Source organism: Pseudophryne corroboree, chromosome 1 (assembly GCF_028390025.1).
Source record: "Pseudophryne corroboree isolate aPseCor3 chromosome 1, aPseCor3.hap2, whole genome shotgun sequence".
In the NCBI taxonomy this organism is placed as follows: domain Eukaryota; kingdom Metazoa; phylum Chordata; class Amphibia; order Anura; family Myobatrachidae; genus Pseudophryne; species Pseudophryne corroboree.
Genome location: NC_086444.1, coordinates 368,655,761 through 368,669,221, shown reverse-complemented (window position 1 = coordinate 368,669,221; position 13,461 = coordinate 368,655,761). Strand labels below are relative to the sequence as shown.

General features: G+C 45.4%; 1 protein-coding gene across 1 annotated transcript in view; it reads left to right on the top strand.

Annotated features, from left to right (window-relative positions):
- The window catches only part of GGT1 (gamma-glutamyltransferase 1), a 300,334-nt gene that overhangs the window by 143,933 nt on the left and 142,940 nt on the right, over positions 1 to 13,461 (top strand). The window contains exon 3 of the mRNA XM_063913037.1: positions 12,760 to 12,890. Within this exon, the coding sequence (XP_063769107.1) occupies positions 12,760 to 12,890 (131 nt within the window). The remainder of the gene's footprint in view (positions 1 to 12,759; positions 12,891 to 13,461) is intronic.

The following is a 13,461-nucleotide window of genomic DNA, read 5'->3' as shown; positions in this document are numbered from 1 at the left end:
ATTTACAGAGGAGAAGGTCCTAACAGAACTTTCAAAACTAAAAGTGGATAAATCAATGGGACCAGATGGGATACACCCAAGGATACTCAAAGAGCTAAAAGATGTGCTGGTTACACCTTTAACAGAATTATTTAACCAGTCACTAAATACAGGTGCTATTCCAGAGGACTGGAAAAGAGCAAATGTAGTTCCACTGCACAAAAGTGGAAGCAAGGAAGAAGCAAGTAACTACAGACCAGTAAGCCTTACATCAGTAGTAGGGAAAGTAATGGAAAAACTATTAAAAGAAAGAGTAGTGGAATATCTTAAATCAAACAACTTACAGGATCCAAAACAGCATGGATTTACTGGTGGGAGATCATGCCAAACAAATCTTATTGACTTTTTTGACTCTGTGATGAAAATAATAGATCAAGGGGGAGCTGTAGATGTAGCATATCTAGACTTTAGTAAGGCATTTGACACTGTCCCACATCGCAGACTGCTAAATAAACTTGAAAGCCTGGAGGTGGATTATAAATCGGTTAAATGGATAAGAACCTGGTTGCAGGATAGGAAACAGACAGTCGTAGTTAATGGAGTGCAATCTATGGAGGGAAATGTTACCAGTGGAAAACCCCAGGGATCTGTACTTGGTCCAGTTCTCTTTAATATCTTTGTTGGTGACATTGCAGATGGTATTGAAGGGAAGATATGCCTTTTTGCAGATGATACAAAGATATGCAACAGGGTAGACACACCGGGAGGGGTCAAACAAATGATTAATGACCTAGGTAGGCTTGAGAAATGGTCAAGAACGTGGCAACTACAGTTTAATGCTAAAAAATGCAAAATCATGCACTTGGGTCTCAAAAACCCAAAGGCTAAGTATAGTATCAAGGGTACTATAATGGAAACTACTGAGGAGGAAAGAGATTTAGGAGTCACTATTTCAAGTGACTTGAAGGCAGGAAAGCAATGCAACAAAGCAATGAGAAAGGCAAGTCAGATGCTTGGTTGCATAGAGAGAGGAATCAGTAGCAGGAAAAAAGAAGTGATAATGCCACTGTATAGTAGAGATGTGCACTTGAAATTTTTCGGGTTTTGGGTTCGGTTCCGCGGCCGTGTTTTGGGTTCGACCGCGTTTTGGCAAAACCTCACCGAATTTTTTTTGTCGGATTCGGGTGTGTTTTGGATTCGGGTGTTTTTTTTAAAAAACACTAAAAAACAGCTTAAATCATAGAATTTGGGGGTCATTTTGATCCCAAAGTATTATTAACCTCAAAAACCATAATTTCCACTCATTTTCAGTCTATTCTGAATACCTCACACCTCACAATATTATTTTTAGTCCTAAAATTTGCACCTAGGTCGCTGGATGGGGAGGGTTTTTTGGAAGGGCCATCCTGCGTGACACTGCAGTGCCACTCCTAGATGGGCCCGGTGTTTGTGTCGGCCACTAGGGTCGCTTCTCTTACTCACACAGCTACCTCATTGCGCCTCTTTTTTTCTTTGCGTCATGTGCTGTTTGGGGAGTATTTTTTGGAAGGGCCATCCTGCTTGACACTGCAGTGCCACTCCTAGATGGGCACGGTGTTTGTGTCGGCCACTAGGGTCGCTTAGCTTAGCTAAGCGACCCTAGTGGCCGACACAAACACCGTGCCCATCTAGGAGTGGCACTGCAGTGTCAAGCAGGATGGCCCTTCCAAAAAATACTCCCCAAACAGCACATGACGCAAAGAAAAAAAGAGGCGCAATGAGGTAGCTGTGTGAGTAAGAGAAGCGACCCTAGTGGCCGACACAAACACCGGGCCCATCTAGGAGTGGCACTGCAGTGTCACGCAGGATGGCCCTTCCAAAAAACCCTCCCCAAACAGCACATGACGCAAAGAAAAAAAGAGGCGCAATGAGGTAGCTGTGTGAGTAAGATAAGCGACCCTAGTGGCCGACACAAACACCGGGCCCATCTAGGAGTGGCACTGCAGTGTCACCCAGGATGGCCCTTCCAAAAAACCCTCCCCAAACAGCACATGACGCAAAGAAAAAAAGAGGCGCAATGAGGTAGCTGTGTGAGTAAGATAAGCGACCCTAGTGGCCGACACAAACACCGGGCCCATCTAGGAGTGGCACTGCAGTGTCACGCAGGATGGCCCTTCCAAAAAACCCTCCCCAAACAGCACATGACGCAAAGAAAAAAAGAGGCGCAATGAGGTAGCTGTGTGAGTAAGATAAGCGACCCTAGTGGCCGACACAAACACCGGGCCCATCTAGGAGTGTCACTGCAGTGTCACGCAGGATGGCCCTTCCAAAAAACATTCCACAAACAGCACATGACGCAAAGAAAAATGAAAGAAAAAAGAGGTGCAAGATGGAATTGTCCTTGGGCCCTCCCACCCTTAGGTTGTATAAACAGGACATGCACACTTTAACCAACCCATCATTTCAGTGACAGGGTCTGCCACACGACTGTGACTGAAATGACGGGTTGGTTTGGACCCCCACCAAAAAAGAAGCAATTAATCTCTCCTTGCACAAACTGGCTCTACAGAGGCAAGATGTCCACCTCATCATCATCCTCCGATATATCACCGTGTACATCCCCCTCCTCACAGATTATCAATTCGTCCCCACTGGAATCCACCATCTCAGCTCCCTGTGTACTTTGTGGAGGCAATTGCTGCTGGTCAATGTCTCCACGGAGGAATTGATTATAATTCATTTTAATGAACATCATCTTCTCCACATTTTCTGGATGTAACCTCGTACGCCGATTGCTGACAAGGTGAGCGGCGGCACTAAACACTCTTTCGGAGTACACACTTATGGGAGGGCAACTTAGGTAGAATAAAGCCAGTTTGTGCAAGGGCCTCCAAATTGCCTCTTTTTCCTGCCAGTATAAGTACGGACTGTGTGACGTGCCTACTTGGATGCGGTCACTCATATAATCCTCCACCATTCTTTCAATGGTGAGAGAATCATATGCAGTGACAGTAGACGACATGTCCGTAATCGTTGTCAGGTCCTTCAGTCCGGACCAGATGTCAGCATCAGCAGTCGCTCCAGACTGCCCTGCATCACCGCCAGCGGGTGGGCTCGGAATTCTGAGCCTTTTCCTCGCACCCCCAGTTGCGGGAGAATGTGAAGGAGGAGATGTTGACAGGTCGCGTTCCGCTTGACTTGACAATTTTCTCACCAGCAGGTCTTTGAACCCCAGCAGACTTGTGTCTGCCGGAAAGAGAGATCCAAGGTAGGCTTTAAATCTAGGATCGAGCACGGTGGCCAAACTGTAGTGCTCTGATTTCAACAGATTGACCACCCGTGAATCCTTGTTAAGCGAATTAAGGGCTCCATCCACAAGTCCCACATGCCTAGCGGAATCGCTCCGTGTTAGCTCCTCCTTCAATGTCTCCAGCTTCTTCTGCAAAAGCCTGATGAGGGGAATGACCTGACTCAGGCTGGCAGTGTCTGAACTGACTTCACGTGTGGCAAGTTCAAAGGGCATCAGAACCTTGCACAACGTTGAAATCATTCTCCACTGCGCTTGAGACAGGTGCATTCCACCTCCTATATCGTGCTCAATTGTATAGGCTTGAATGGCCTTTTGCTGCTCCTCCAACCTCTGAAGCATATAGAGGGTTGAATTCCACCTCGTTACCACTTCTTGCTTCAGATGATGGCAGGGCAGGTTCAGTAGTTTTTGGTGGTGCTCCAGTCTTCTGTACGTGGTGCCTGTACGCCGAAAGTGTCCCGCAATTCTTCTGGCCACCGACAGCATCTCTTGCACGCCCCTGTCGTTTTTTAAAAAATTCTGCACCACCAAATTCAAGGTATGTGCAAAACATGGGACGTGCTGGAATTTGCCCATATTTAATGCACACACAATATTGCTGGCGTTGTCCGATGCCACAAATCCACAGGAGAGTCCAATTGGGGTAAGCCATTCCGCGATGATCTTCCTCAGTTGCCGTAAGAGGTTTTCAGCTGTGTGCGTATTCTGGAAAGCGGTGATACAAAGCGTAGCCTGCCTAGGAAAGAGTTGGCGTTTGCGAGATGCTGCTACTGGTGCCGCCGCTGCTGTTCTTGCGGCGGGAGTCCATACATCTACCCAGTGGGCTGTCACAGTCATATAGTCCTGACCCTGCCCTGCTCCATTTGTCCACATGTCCGTGGTTAAGTGGACATTGGGTACAACTGCATTTTTTAGGACACTGGTGAGTCTTTTTCTGACGTCCGTGTACATTCTCGGTATCGCCTGCCTAGAGAAGTGGAACCTAGATGGTATTTGGTAACGGGGCACACTGCCTCAATAAATTGTCTAGTTCCCTGTGAACTAACGGCGGATACCGGACGCACGTCTAACACCAACATAGTTGTCAAGGCCTCAGTTATCCGCTTTGCAGCAGGATGACTGCTGTGATATTTCATCTTCCTCGCAAAGGACTGTTGGACAGTCAATTGCTTACTGGAAGTAGTACAAGTGGGCTTACGACTTCCCCTCTGGGATGACGATCGACTCCCAGCAGCAACAACAGCAGCGCCAGCAGCAGTAGGCATTACACTCAAGGATGCATCGGAGGAATCCCAGGCAGGAGAGGACTCGTCAGAATTGCCAGTGACATGGCCTGCAGGACTATTGGCATTCCTGGGGAAGGAGGAAATTGACACTGAGGGAGTTGGTGGGGTGGTTTGCGTGAGCTTGGTTACAAGAGGAAGGGATTTACTGGTCAGTGGACTGCTTCCGCTGTCACCCAAAGTTTTTGAACTTGTCACTGACTTATTATGAATGCGCTGCAGGTGACGTATAAGGGAGGATGTTCCGAGGTGGTTAACGTCCTTACCCCTACTTATTACAGCTTGACAAAGGCAACACACGGCTTGACAAATGTTGTCCGCATTTCTGGTGAAATACTTCCACACCGAAGAGCTGATTTTTTTTGTATTTTGACCAGGCATGTCAATGGCCCTATTCCTCCCACGGACAACAGGTGTCTCCCCGGGTGCCTGACTTAAACAAACCACCTCACCATCAGAATCCTCCTGGTCAATTTCCTCCCCAGCGCCAGCAACACCCATATCCTCCTCATCCTGGTGTACTTCAACACTGACATCTTCAATCTGACTATCAGGAACTGGACTGCGGGTGCTCCTTCCAGCACTTGCAGGGGGCGTGCAAATGGTGGAAGGCGCATGCTCTTCACGTCCAGTGTTGGGAAGGTCAGGCATCGCAACCGACACAATTGGACTCTCCTTGTGGATTTGGGATTTCGAAGAACGCACAGTTCTTTGCGGTGCTTTTGCCAGCTTGAGTCTTTTCAGTTTTCTAGCGAGAGGCTGAGTGCTTCCATCCTCATGTGAAGCTGAACCACTAGCCATGAACATAGGCCAGGGCCTCAGCCGTTCCTTGCCACTCCGTGTTGTAAATGGCATATTGGCAAGTTTACGCTTCTCCTCCGACAATTTTATTTTAGGTTTTGGAGTCCTTTTTTTACTGATATTTGGTGTTTTGGATTTGACATGCTCTGTACTATGACATTGGGTATCGGCCTTGGCAGACGACGTTGCTGGCATTTCATCGTCTCGGCCATGACTAGTGACAGCAGCTTCAGCACGAGGTGGAAGTGGATCTTGATCTTTCCCTAATTTTGGAACCTCAACATTTTTGTTCTCCATATTTTAATAGGCACAACTAAAAGGCACCTCAGGTAAACAATGGAGATGGATGGATACTAGTATACTTATGGATGGACTGCCGAGTGCCGACACAGAGGTAGCTACAGCCGTGGACTACCGTACTGTGTCTGCTGCTAATATAGACTGGATGATAATGAGATGAAATCAATATATATATATGTATGTATATATAATATCACTAGTACTGCAGCCAGACAGGTAGATAATATATTTATTAGGTAATGATGACTGATGACGGACCTGCTGGACACTGTCAGCTCAGCAGCACCGCAGACTGCTACAGTAAGCTACTATACTATAGTAGTATGTACAAAGAAGAAAGAAAAAAAAAAAACCACGGGTAGGTGGTATACAATTATGGATGGACTGCCGAGTGCCGACACAGAGGTAGCTACAGCCATGGACTAACGTACTGTGTCTGCTGCTAATATAGACTGGATGATTGATAATGAGATGAAATCAATATATATATGTATGTATATATAATATCACTAGTACTGCAGCCGGACAGGTAGATAATATATTTATTAGGTAATGATGACTGATGACGGACCTGCTGGACACTGTCAGCTCAGCAGCACCGCAGACTGCTACAGTAAGCTACTATACTATAGTAGTATGTACAAAGAAGAAAGAAAAAAAAAAACCACGGGTAGGTGGTATACAATTATGGATGGACTGCCGAGTGCCGACACAGAGGTAGCTACAGCCGTGGACTACCGTACTGTGTCTGCTGCTAATATAGACTGGATGATAATGAGATGAAATCAATATATATATATGTATGTATATATAATATCACTAGTACTGCAGCCAGACAGGTAGATAATATATTTATTAGGTAATGATGACTGATGACGGACCTGCTGGACACTGTCAGCTCAGCAGCACCGCAGACTGCTACAGTAAGCTACTATACTATAGTAGTATGTACAAAGAAGAAAGAAAAAAAAAAAACCACGGGTAGGTGGTATACAATTATGGATGGACTGCCGAGTGCCGACACAGAGGTAGCTACAGCCATGGACTAACGTACTGTGTCTGCTGCTAATATAGACTGGATGATTGATAATGAGATGAAATCAATATATATATGTATGTATATATAATATCACTAGTACTGCAGCCGGACAGGTAGATAATATATTTATTAGGTAATGATGACTGATGACGGACCTGCTGGACACTGTCAGCTCAGCAGCACCGCAGACTGCTACAGTAAGCTACTATACTATAGTAGTATGTACAAAGAAGAAAGAAAAAAAAAAACCACGGGTAGGTGGTATACAATTATGGATGGACTGCCGAGTGCCGACACAGAGGTAGCTACAGCCGTGGACTACCGTACTGTGTCTGCTGCTAATATAGACTGGATGATAATGAGATGAAATCAATATATATATATGTATGTATATATAATATCACTAGTACTGCAGCCGGACAGGTAGATAATATATTTATTAGGTAATGATGACTGATGACGGACCTGCTGGACACTGTCAGCTCAGCAGCACCGCAGACTGCTACAGTAAGCTACTATACTATAGTAGTATGTACAAAGAAGAAAGAAAAAAAAAAACCACGGGTAGGTGGTATACAATTATGGATGGACTGCCGAGTGCCGACACAGAGGTAGCTACAGCCGTGGACTAACGTACTGTGTCTGCTGCTAATATAGACTGGATGATTGATAATGAGATGAAATCAATATATATATGTATGTATATATAATATCACTAGTACTGCAGCCGGACAGGTAGATAATATATTTATTAGGTAATGATGACTGATGACGGACCTGCTGGACACTGTCAGCTCAGCAGCACCGCAGACTGCTACAGTAAGCTACTATACTCTATAGTAGTATGTACAAAGAAGAAAGAAAAAAAAAAACCACGGGTAGGTGGTATACAATTATGGATGGACTGCCGAGTGCCGACACAGAGGTAGCTACAGCCGTGGACTAACGTACTGTGTCTGCTGCTAATATAGAGTCTAGACTGGATGATAAATTATTGATAATGAGATGAAATCAATATAATATCACTAGTACTGCAGCCGGACAGGTACTATATATATTTATTATGTAATGACTGATGACGGACCTGCTGGACACTGTCAGGTCAGCACAGCACCGCAGACTGCTACAGTAAGCTACTATAGTAGTATGTATAAAGAAGAATGAAAAAAAAAAAAAACACGGGTAGGTGGTATACAATATTATATATATATATATATATATATATATATATTATATACAATTATATATATATATATATATATATTAAACTGGTGGTGATTGATTATTAAACTGGTGGTCACTTCAGGTCACGTTGCAACTTGCAACTAGTACTCCGAGGCCTAAGCAGACAATCACAAAATATATTATTATACTGGTGGTCAGTGTGGTCACAACAATGGCAGTGTGGCACTGACTCTGGCAGCAAAAGTGTGCACTGTACGTTATATGTACTCCTGAGTCCTGCTCTCAGACTCTTACTGCTCCCCACTGTCAGTGTCTCCCCCACAAGTCAGATAATACACTTACAGTCACACTATCTATTATCTAATCTATAAATATCACTTCAGCAAGTAGTATAGTAGTATACAGTATAGTAGTACTCCTCCTAATAATGCTCCCCAAAATACTGTGTCTCTCTCTTTTCTAAACGGAGAGGACGCTAGCCACGTCCTCTCCCTATGACTCTCAATGCACGTGTGAAAATGGCGGCGACGCGCGGCTCCTTATATAGAATCCGAGTCTCGCGATAGAATCCGAGCCTCGCGAGAATCCGACAGCGTGATGATGACGTTCGGGCGCGCTCGGGTTAGCCGAGCAAGGCGGGAAGATCCGAGCCTGCTCGGACCCGTGTAAAAAACCTGAAGTTCGGGCGGGTTCGGATTCAGAGGAACCGAACCCGCTCATCTCTACTGTATAGGTCATTGGTATGGCCCCATCTGGAATACTGTGTCCAGTTCTGGAGACCCTATCTCCAGAAGGATATAAATACATTAGAGGGTGTACAAAGAAGGGCAACTAAAATGGTGCATGGCCTACATCACAAAACTTACCCGGAAAGGCTAAAAGATCTTAACATGTATATTTTGGAGGAGAGAAGGGAAAGGGGGGACATGATAGAAACTTTCAAATATATCAAGGGTCTTAACAAAGTTCAGGAGGGAAACATTCTTCAAAGGAAAAGAAGTATTAGAACTCGAGGGCATACATTGAGACTGGAGGGGGGGAGGTTCAGGGGAAATTTAAGGAAAAATTACTTCACAGAAAGGGTAGTGGATAAGTGGAATAGCCTCCCATCAGAGGTGGTAGAGGCTAAGACTGTAGGGCAATTTAAACATGCTTGGGACAGGCATATGAATATCCTTACAAAGGATTAAGGTTAAAAAAGGGTTGAGATTGCCTAAAGGATAAAATAAAAAAGGGGCAGACTAGATGGGCCAAGTGGTTCTTATCTGCCGTCAAATTCTATGTTTCTATGTCAAATTATAAAGTTGAAATTACCTGTTTGGGGATGTTGCTCAGTGTTATATATATATATATATATATATATATATATATATATATATCAATCAATCAATCAATCATTTTTATTTTACTAATCAGGAATCACACTGTTTCCTTTACACCATGAATACACCTCCCTAAATGTAAAGATATAGTACGCCTGACCACAATGACCAAATGTTCAAAGGAGGTAAACACCAAACAGCATGCAATAATAAACTATGTTTCACTGTGCAACTTCCCCACACATGCAATGCCAATTACAAGCCAATTGTTGCATCAAAAAACATACATGAGTTTGCATAAGAGAGCTGTAGTGAGCAGTTTGGGGATGTCTTTTCATATTGTAAAAAGACAGATAACATTGGTACAGGTGAGAATTCAGATGGTTTTGGTAAGCTATAGACATAGATTTGAGTAGTTGCGGATGAAGTGGAAAGGTCTAGCAGCGTTCCTAACACAGATTTAAGTTCTAAGTATGGGTTACTCAGGCTGTAGTAGTTTGATGTGTAGAGGAACTGGACTCACATTTGTTTGAAAGCTGTCCTTTAGTGGTCCAGATTGTGGATCGGTTGTTGTCCTTCTGTTTTCCTTTGGTTTAATGTCGGTGTAACGTCGAAATTATTTTTAAATGTGTAGTTATCCTTTGAATAATGTCCTTTGAAGTAATGGCCACAAGCCTACGGCCTAAGCCTTCCTGATGTTCTTTAAGTCATGGACCAAGCATGTGAATACACTGATTGCACCCAAACTCCAATGAACCCTCCCCCAGCAATGACTAGTAATAAAACACTCTTAAAAAAACAAGCAAACAAACCAACCAACTGAGATTTAACACAGTCATACCCTCATGCCTATACTCAGGAGATAACATTCCAATTTAACAATAGCAACCCATCATGTGCATAAGCAATCTAATATAAAAGCAGATGCCTTATGCCTTATGCCTATAGCAATGCTATAATTCTTAATAACCAATTTGCTAATTACTATTTCAGTGCAATCAGTCCAGTCATGTAACAACAGGGCACATCAGGACAGAATGTGTATAAATTCTTAAAGCAGTATAATAATACAATTTAGACAGTGGCGGATTTAGGGGGGGGGCACCAAGGCACGTGCCCCCCCTGTCATTTTTAGTGCAGACTGACATGCGGACTAGCGTCCGCATGTCAGTCTGCGGTCTCGTTTCGTCCCCTGCTGTTAGGAGGGACACGGAGGGCACAGTGCGCGCCTCTCCTGTGTCCCTCCTGTGTCTCCGGCGGCCGCTGGTCTCATAAAGGAAGTGCCGTTCGTGAGCACTTCCTTTATTACAGTGACCCGCGGCCGCCGGAGACACAGGAGGGACACAGGAGAGGCGCGCACTGTGCCCTCCGTGTCCCTCCTAACAGCAGGGGAGCGGGGGGAGCATCGGCGGCGGCGGAGGAAGGGACGCACTGGGGGGTTATATCTGGCACTGGGGGCATATTTGGCAGGGAGGGGGGAGGGGGGGGTGGGAGAACATCTGGCACTGGGGACATATATGGCACTGGGGGGAATATCTGGCACTGGGGGCATATCTGGCACTGGGGGGGGGGATATCTGGCACTGAGGGCATATTTGGCAGGGAGGGGGGGGGAGAGAATATCTGGCACTGGGGACATATATGGCACTGGGGGGAATATCTGGCACTGGGGGCATATCTGGCACGGGGGGGGGATATCTGGCACTGGGGGCATATGTGGCACTGGGGGGGGGGGGATATGTGGCACTGGGGGGAATAACTGGCAGGGGAGGGATATCTGGCACTGGGGGCATATGTGGCACTGGGGGGGAATATCTGGCACTGGGGCATATGTGGCACTGGGGCATATGTGGCACTGGGGGCATATAAAGCACTGGGGGGGGAGATATCTGGCACTGGGGGCATATGTGGCACTGTCTGGGAATATCTGGCACTGGGGGTATATGTGTACCTGGCACATGGGGGGGCTATATTTGGCACTGGGGGCATGTGAGTACCTGGCACCGTGGGGGAATATCTGGCACTGGGGGCATATGTGGCACTGGGAGCACAGCCCTAGCAACAAGGACTACCTCCTAGCAACGAGCATGACACCCAGTGCATGAAACCCCTGGCAACGAGCATGACACCCAGTGCATGAAACCCCTGGCAACGAGCATGACACCCAGTGCATGAAACCCCTGGCAACGAGCATGACACCCTGAGCATGAAAACCCCTGGCACCGTGCATGGAACCAAGAGCATGAAACCCCTGGCAACGAGCATGACACCCAGTGCATGAAACCCCTGACAACGAGCAGGTATTTGAAAAGTAATTAGAAGCCTTACTGTAGGACTTAATGTGTAATGGGCATTACGGTGTGTGGCATAATGTATCACGGACATTGCGGTGTGTGTCATAATGTGTCACAGGCATTACGGTGTATGGTATACTATATCGCTGGCATTGTGATATGTGGTATAATGTCTCAGGGTCATTGCAGTGTGTGGCATAATGTATCACGGACATTGCGGTGTGTGTCATAATGTGTCAGGCATTACGGTGTGTGGTATACTATATCACGGGCATTGTGGTATGTGGTATAATGTCTCAGGGTCATTGCAGCGTGGCATAATATATAACGGGCATTACGGTGTGTGGCATAGGGTATAACGGGCATTGCGGTATGTGTCACAGGCATTACGGTGTATGGTATACTATATCACGGGCATTGTGGTATAATGTCTCAAGGTCATTGCAGTGTGTGGCATAATGTGTCACAGACATTGTATGTGCTATAATGTATCAGGGGCAGTGCAGTGTGTAGCATAATGTATAACGGGCATTGCGATTCCTGTCATAATGTGTCACAGGCATTACGGTGTGTGGCATAATGTGTCTGGGGCATTACAGTGTGTGCATATTGTGTCATGTGCATTATTGTGTGTGGAATAATGTCTAAGGGCCATTGCAGTATGTGGAATAATGTATACTGGGCATTACTATAAGGAGGAAAAATGACAAATAATGTAAGGGGCATGAATCAGGATTATTTTTCTTTCCTGTGGTGGCCAACGTCTGGGCGTGCAGGTTGCAAAACTGGGGTATAAGGTTGTCTTTTCCTGCAATACCACACCCATTCCAACGAAGCCACGCCCATTCCAACAAAGCCACGTCCCTAATGGTGCCCCCCCTGTAATTTTTTTCTGGATCCGCCCCTGAATTTAGAGCAGGCATGTCCAAACTGCGGCCCTCCAGCTGTTGTGAAACTACATATCCCAGGATGCCCTGACACAGTTTTGCTGTCAGAGAATGCTAAAGCTGTGTCAGGGCATGCTGGGATGTGTAGTTTCTCAAAAGCTGGACTGCCGCAGTTTGGACATGCCTGATTTAGAGCATGTGCAAATCCAGGGGGGGGGGGAATGAGTGAACGGGACCCATGTGCGGTCTCTGTCCAATCCCCCTCCTCTCTGACTGGCAGCACGAGAAATGGCTATCTATCCTGTTTACTGCGTAGTCACATTTATCTGCATCACTATGTAATACTAATAACTGCATATTCTGTTTATCTCCCATTCACAGGGATGTTCTTAAAGAAGGTGGTTCAGCAGTCGATGCTGTTATTGCTTCTCTGTTCTGTGATGGTCTTCTGAGTGCTCACAGCATGGGCATTGGAGGTGGTGTGATCCTAACTATATATGATGCTAAAACAGGTGAGAAATGGGAAAAATACATTCATCACATACTTGCCTACTTTTGAAAAAGCATTTCAGGGAGATGTGAAAGTAACACCTATCAGTGCGGACGTGTACTGCTACATCTGGGAGGTGTGTCCTAAAAATGACACATCCAAATGTAAATGAGCCCCAAAGTTAGTAAGATCTACTTGTTGAAGAAAATACTCTTATATTTTGCAGAATTTGTTTGTGTGTTGTGTTTTTACAAGAGGTTCCATATACTGTAAGTGGACATGAGAAACTTTATTTAAAATGAATGTAGCCATAGGGGTCATTGGGGCAGATGTATTAACCTGGAGAAGGCATAAGGAAGTGATAAACCAGTGATATGTGCAAGGTGATAAAGGTACCAGCCAATCAGCTCCAATATGTAAATTAACAGTTAGGATCTGATTGGCTGGTGCCTTTATCACCTTGCACATATCACTGGTTTATCATTTCCTTATGCCTTCTCCAGGTTAATACATCTGCCCCATTGTGCCTTATAACCAATGCAGGGAAATGGCACTGATGTTCCCCCTTTGAATGTATGTATCTGTGATTTATT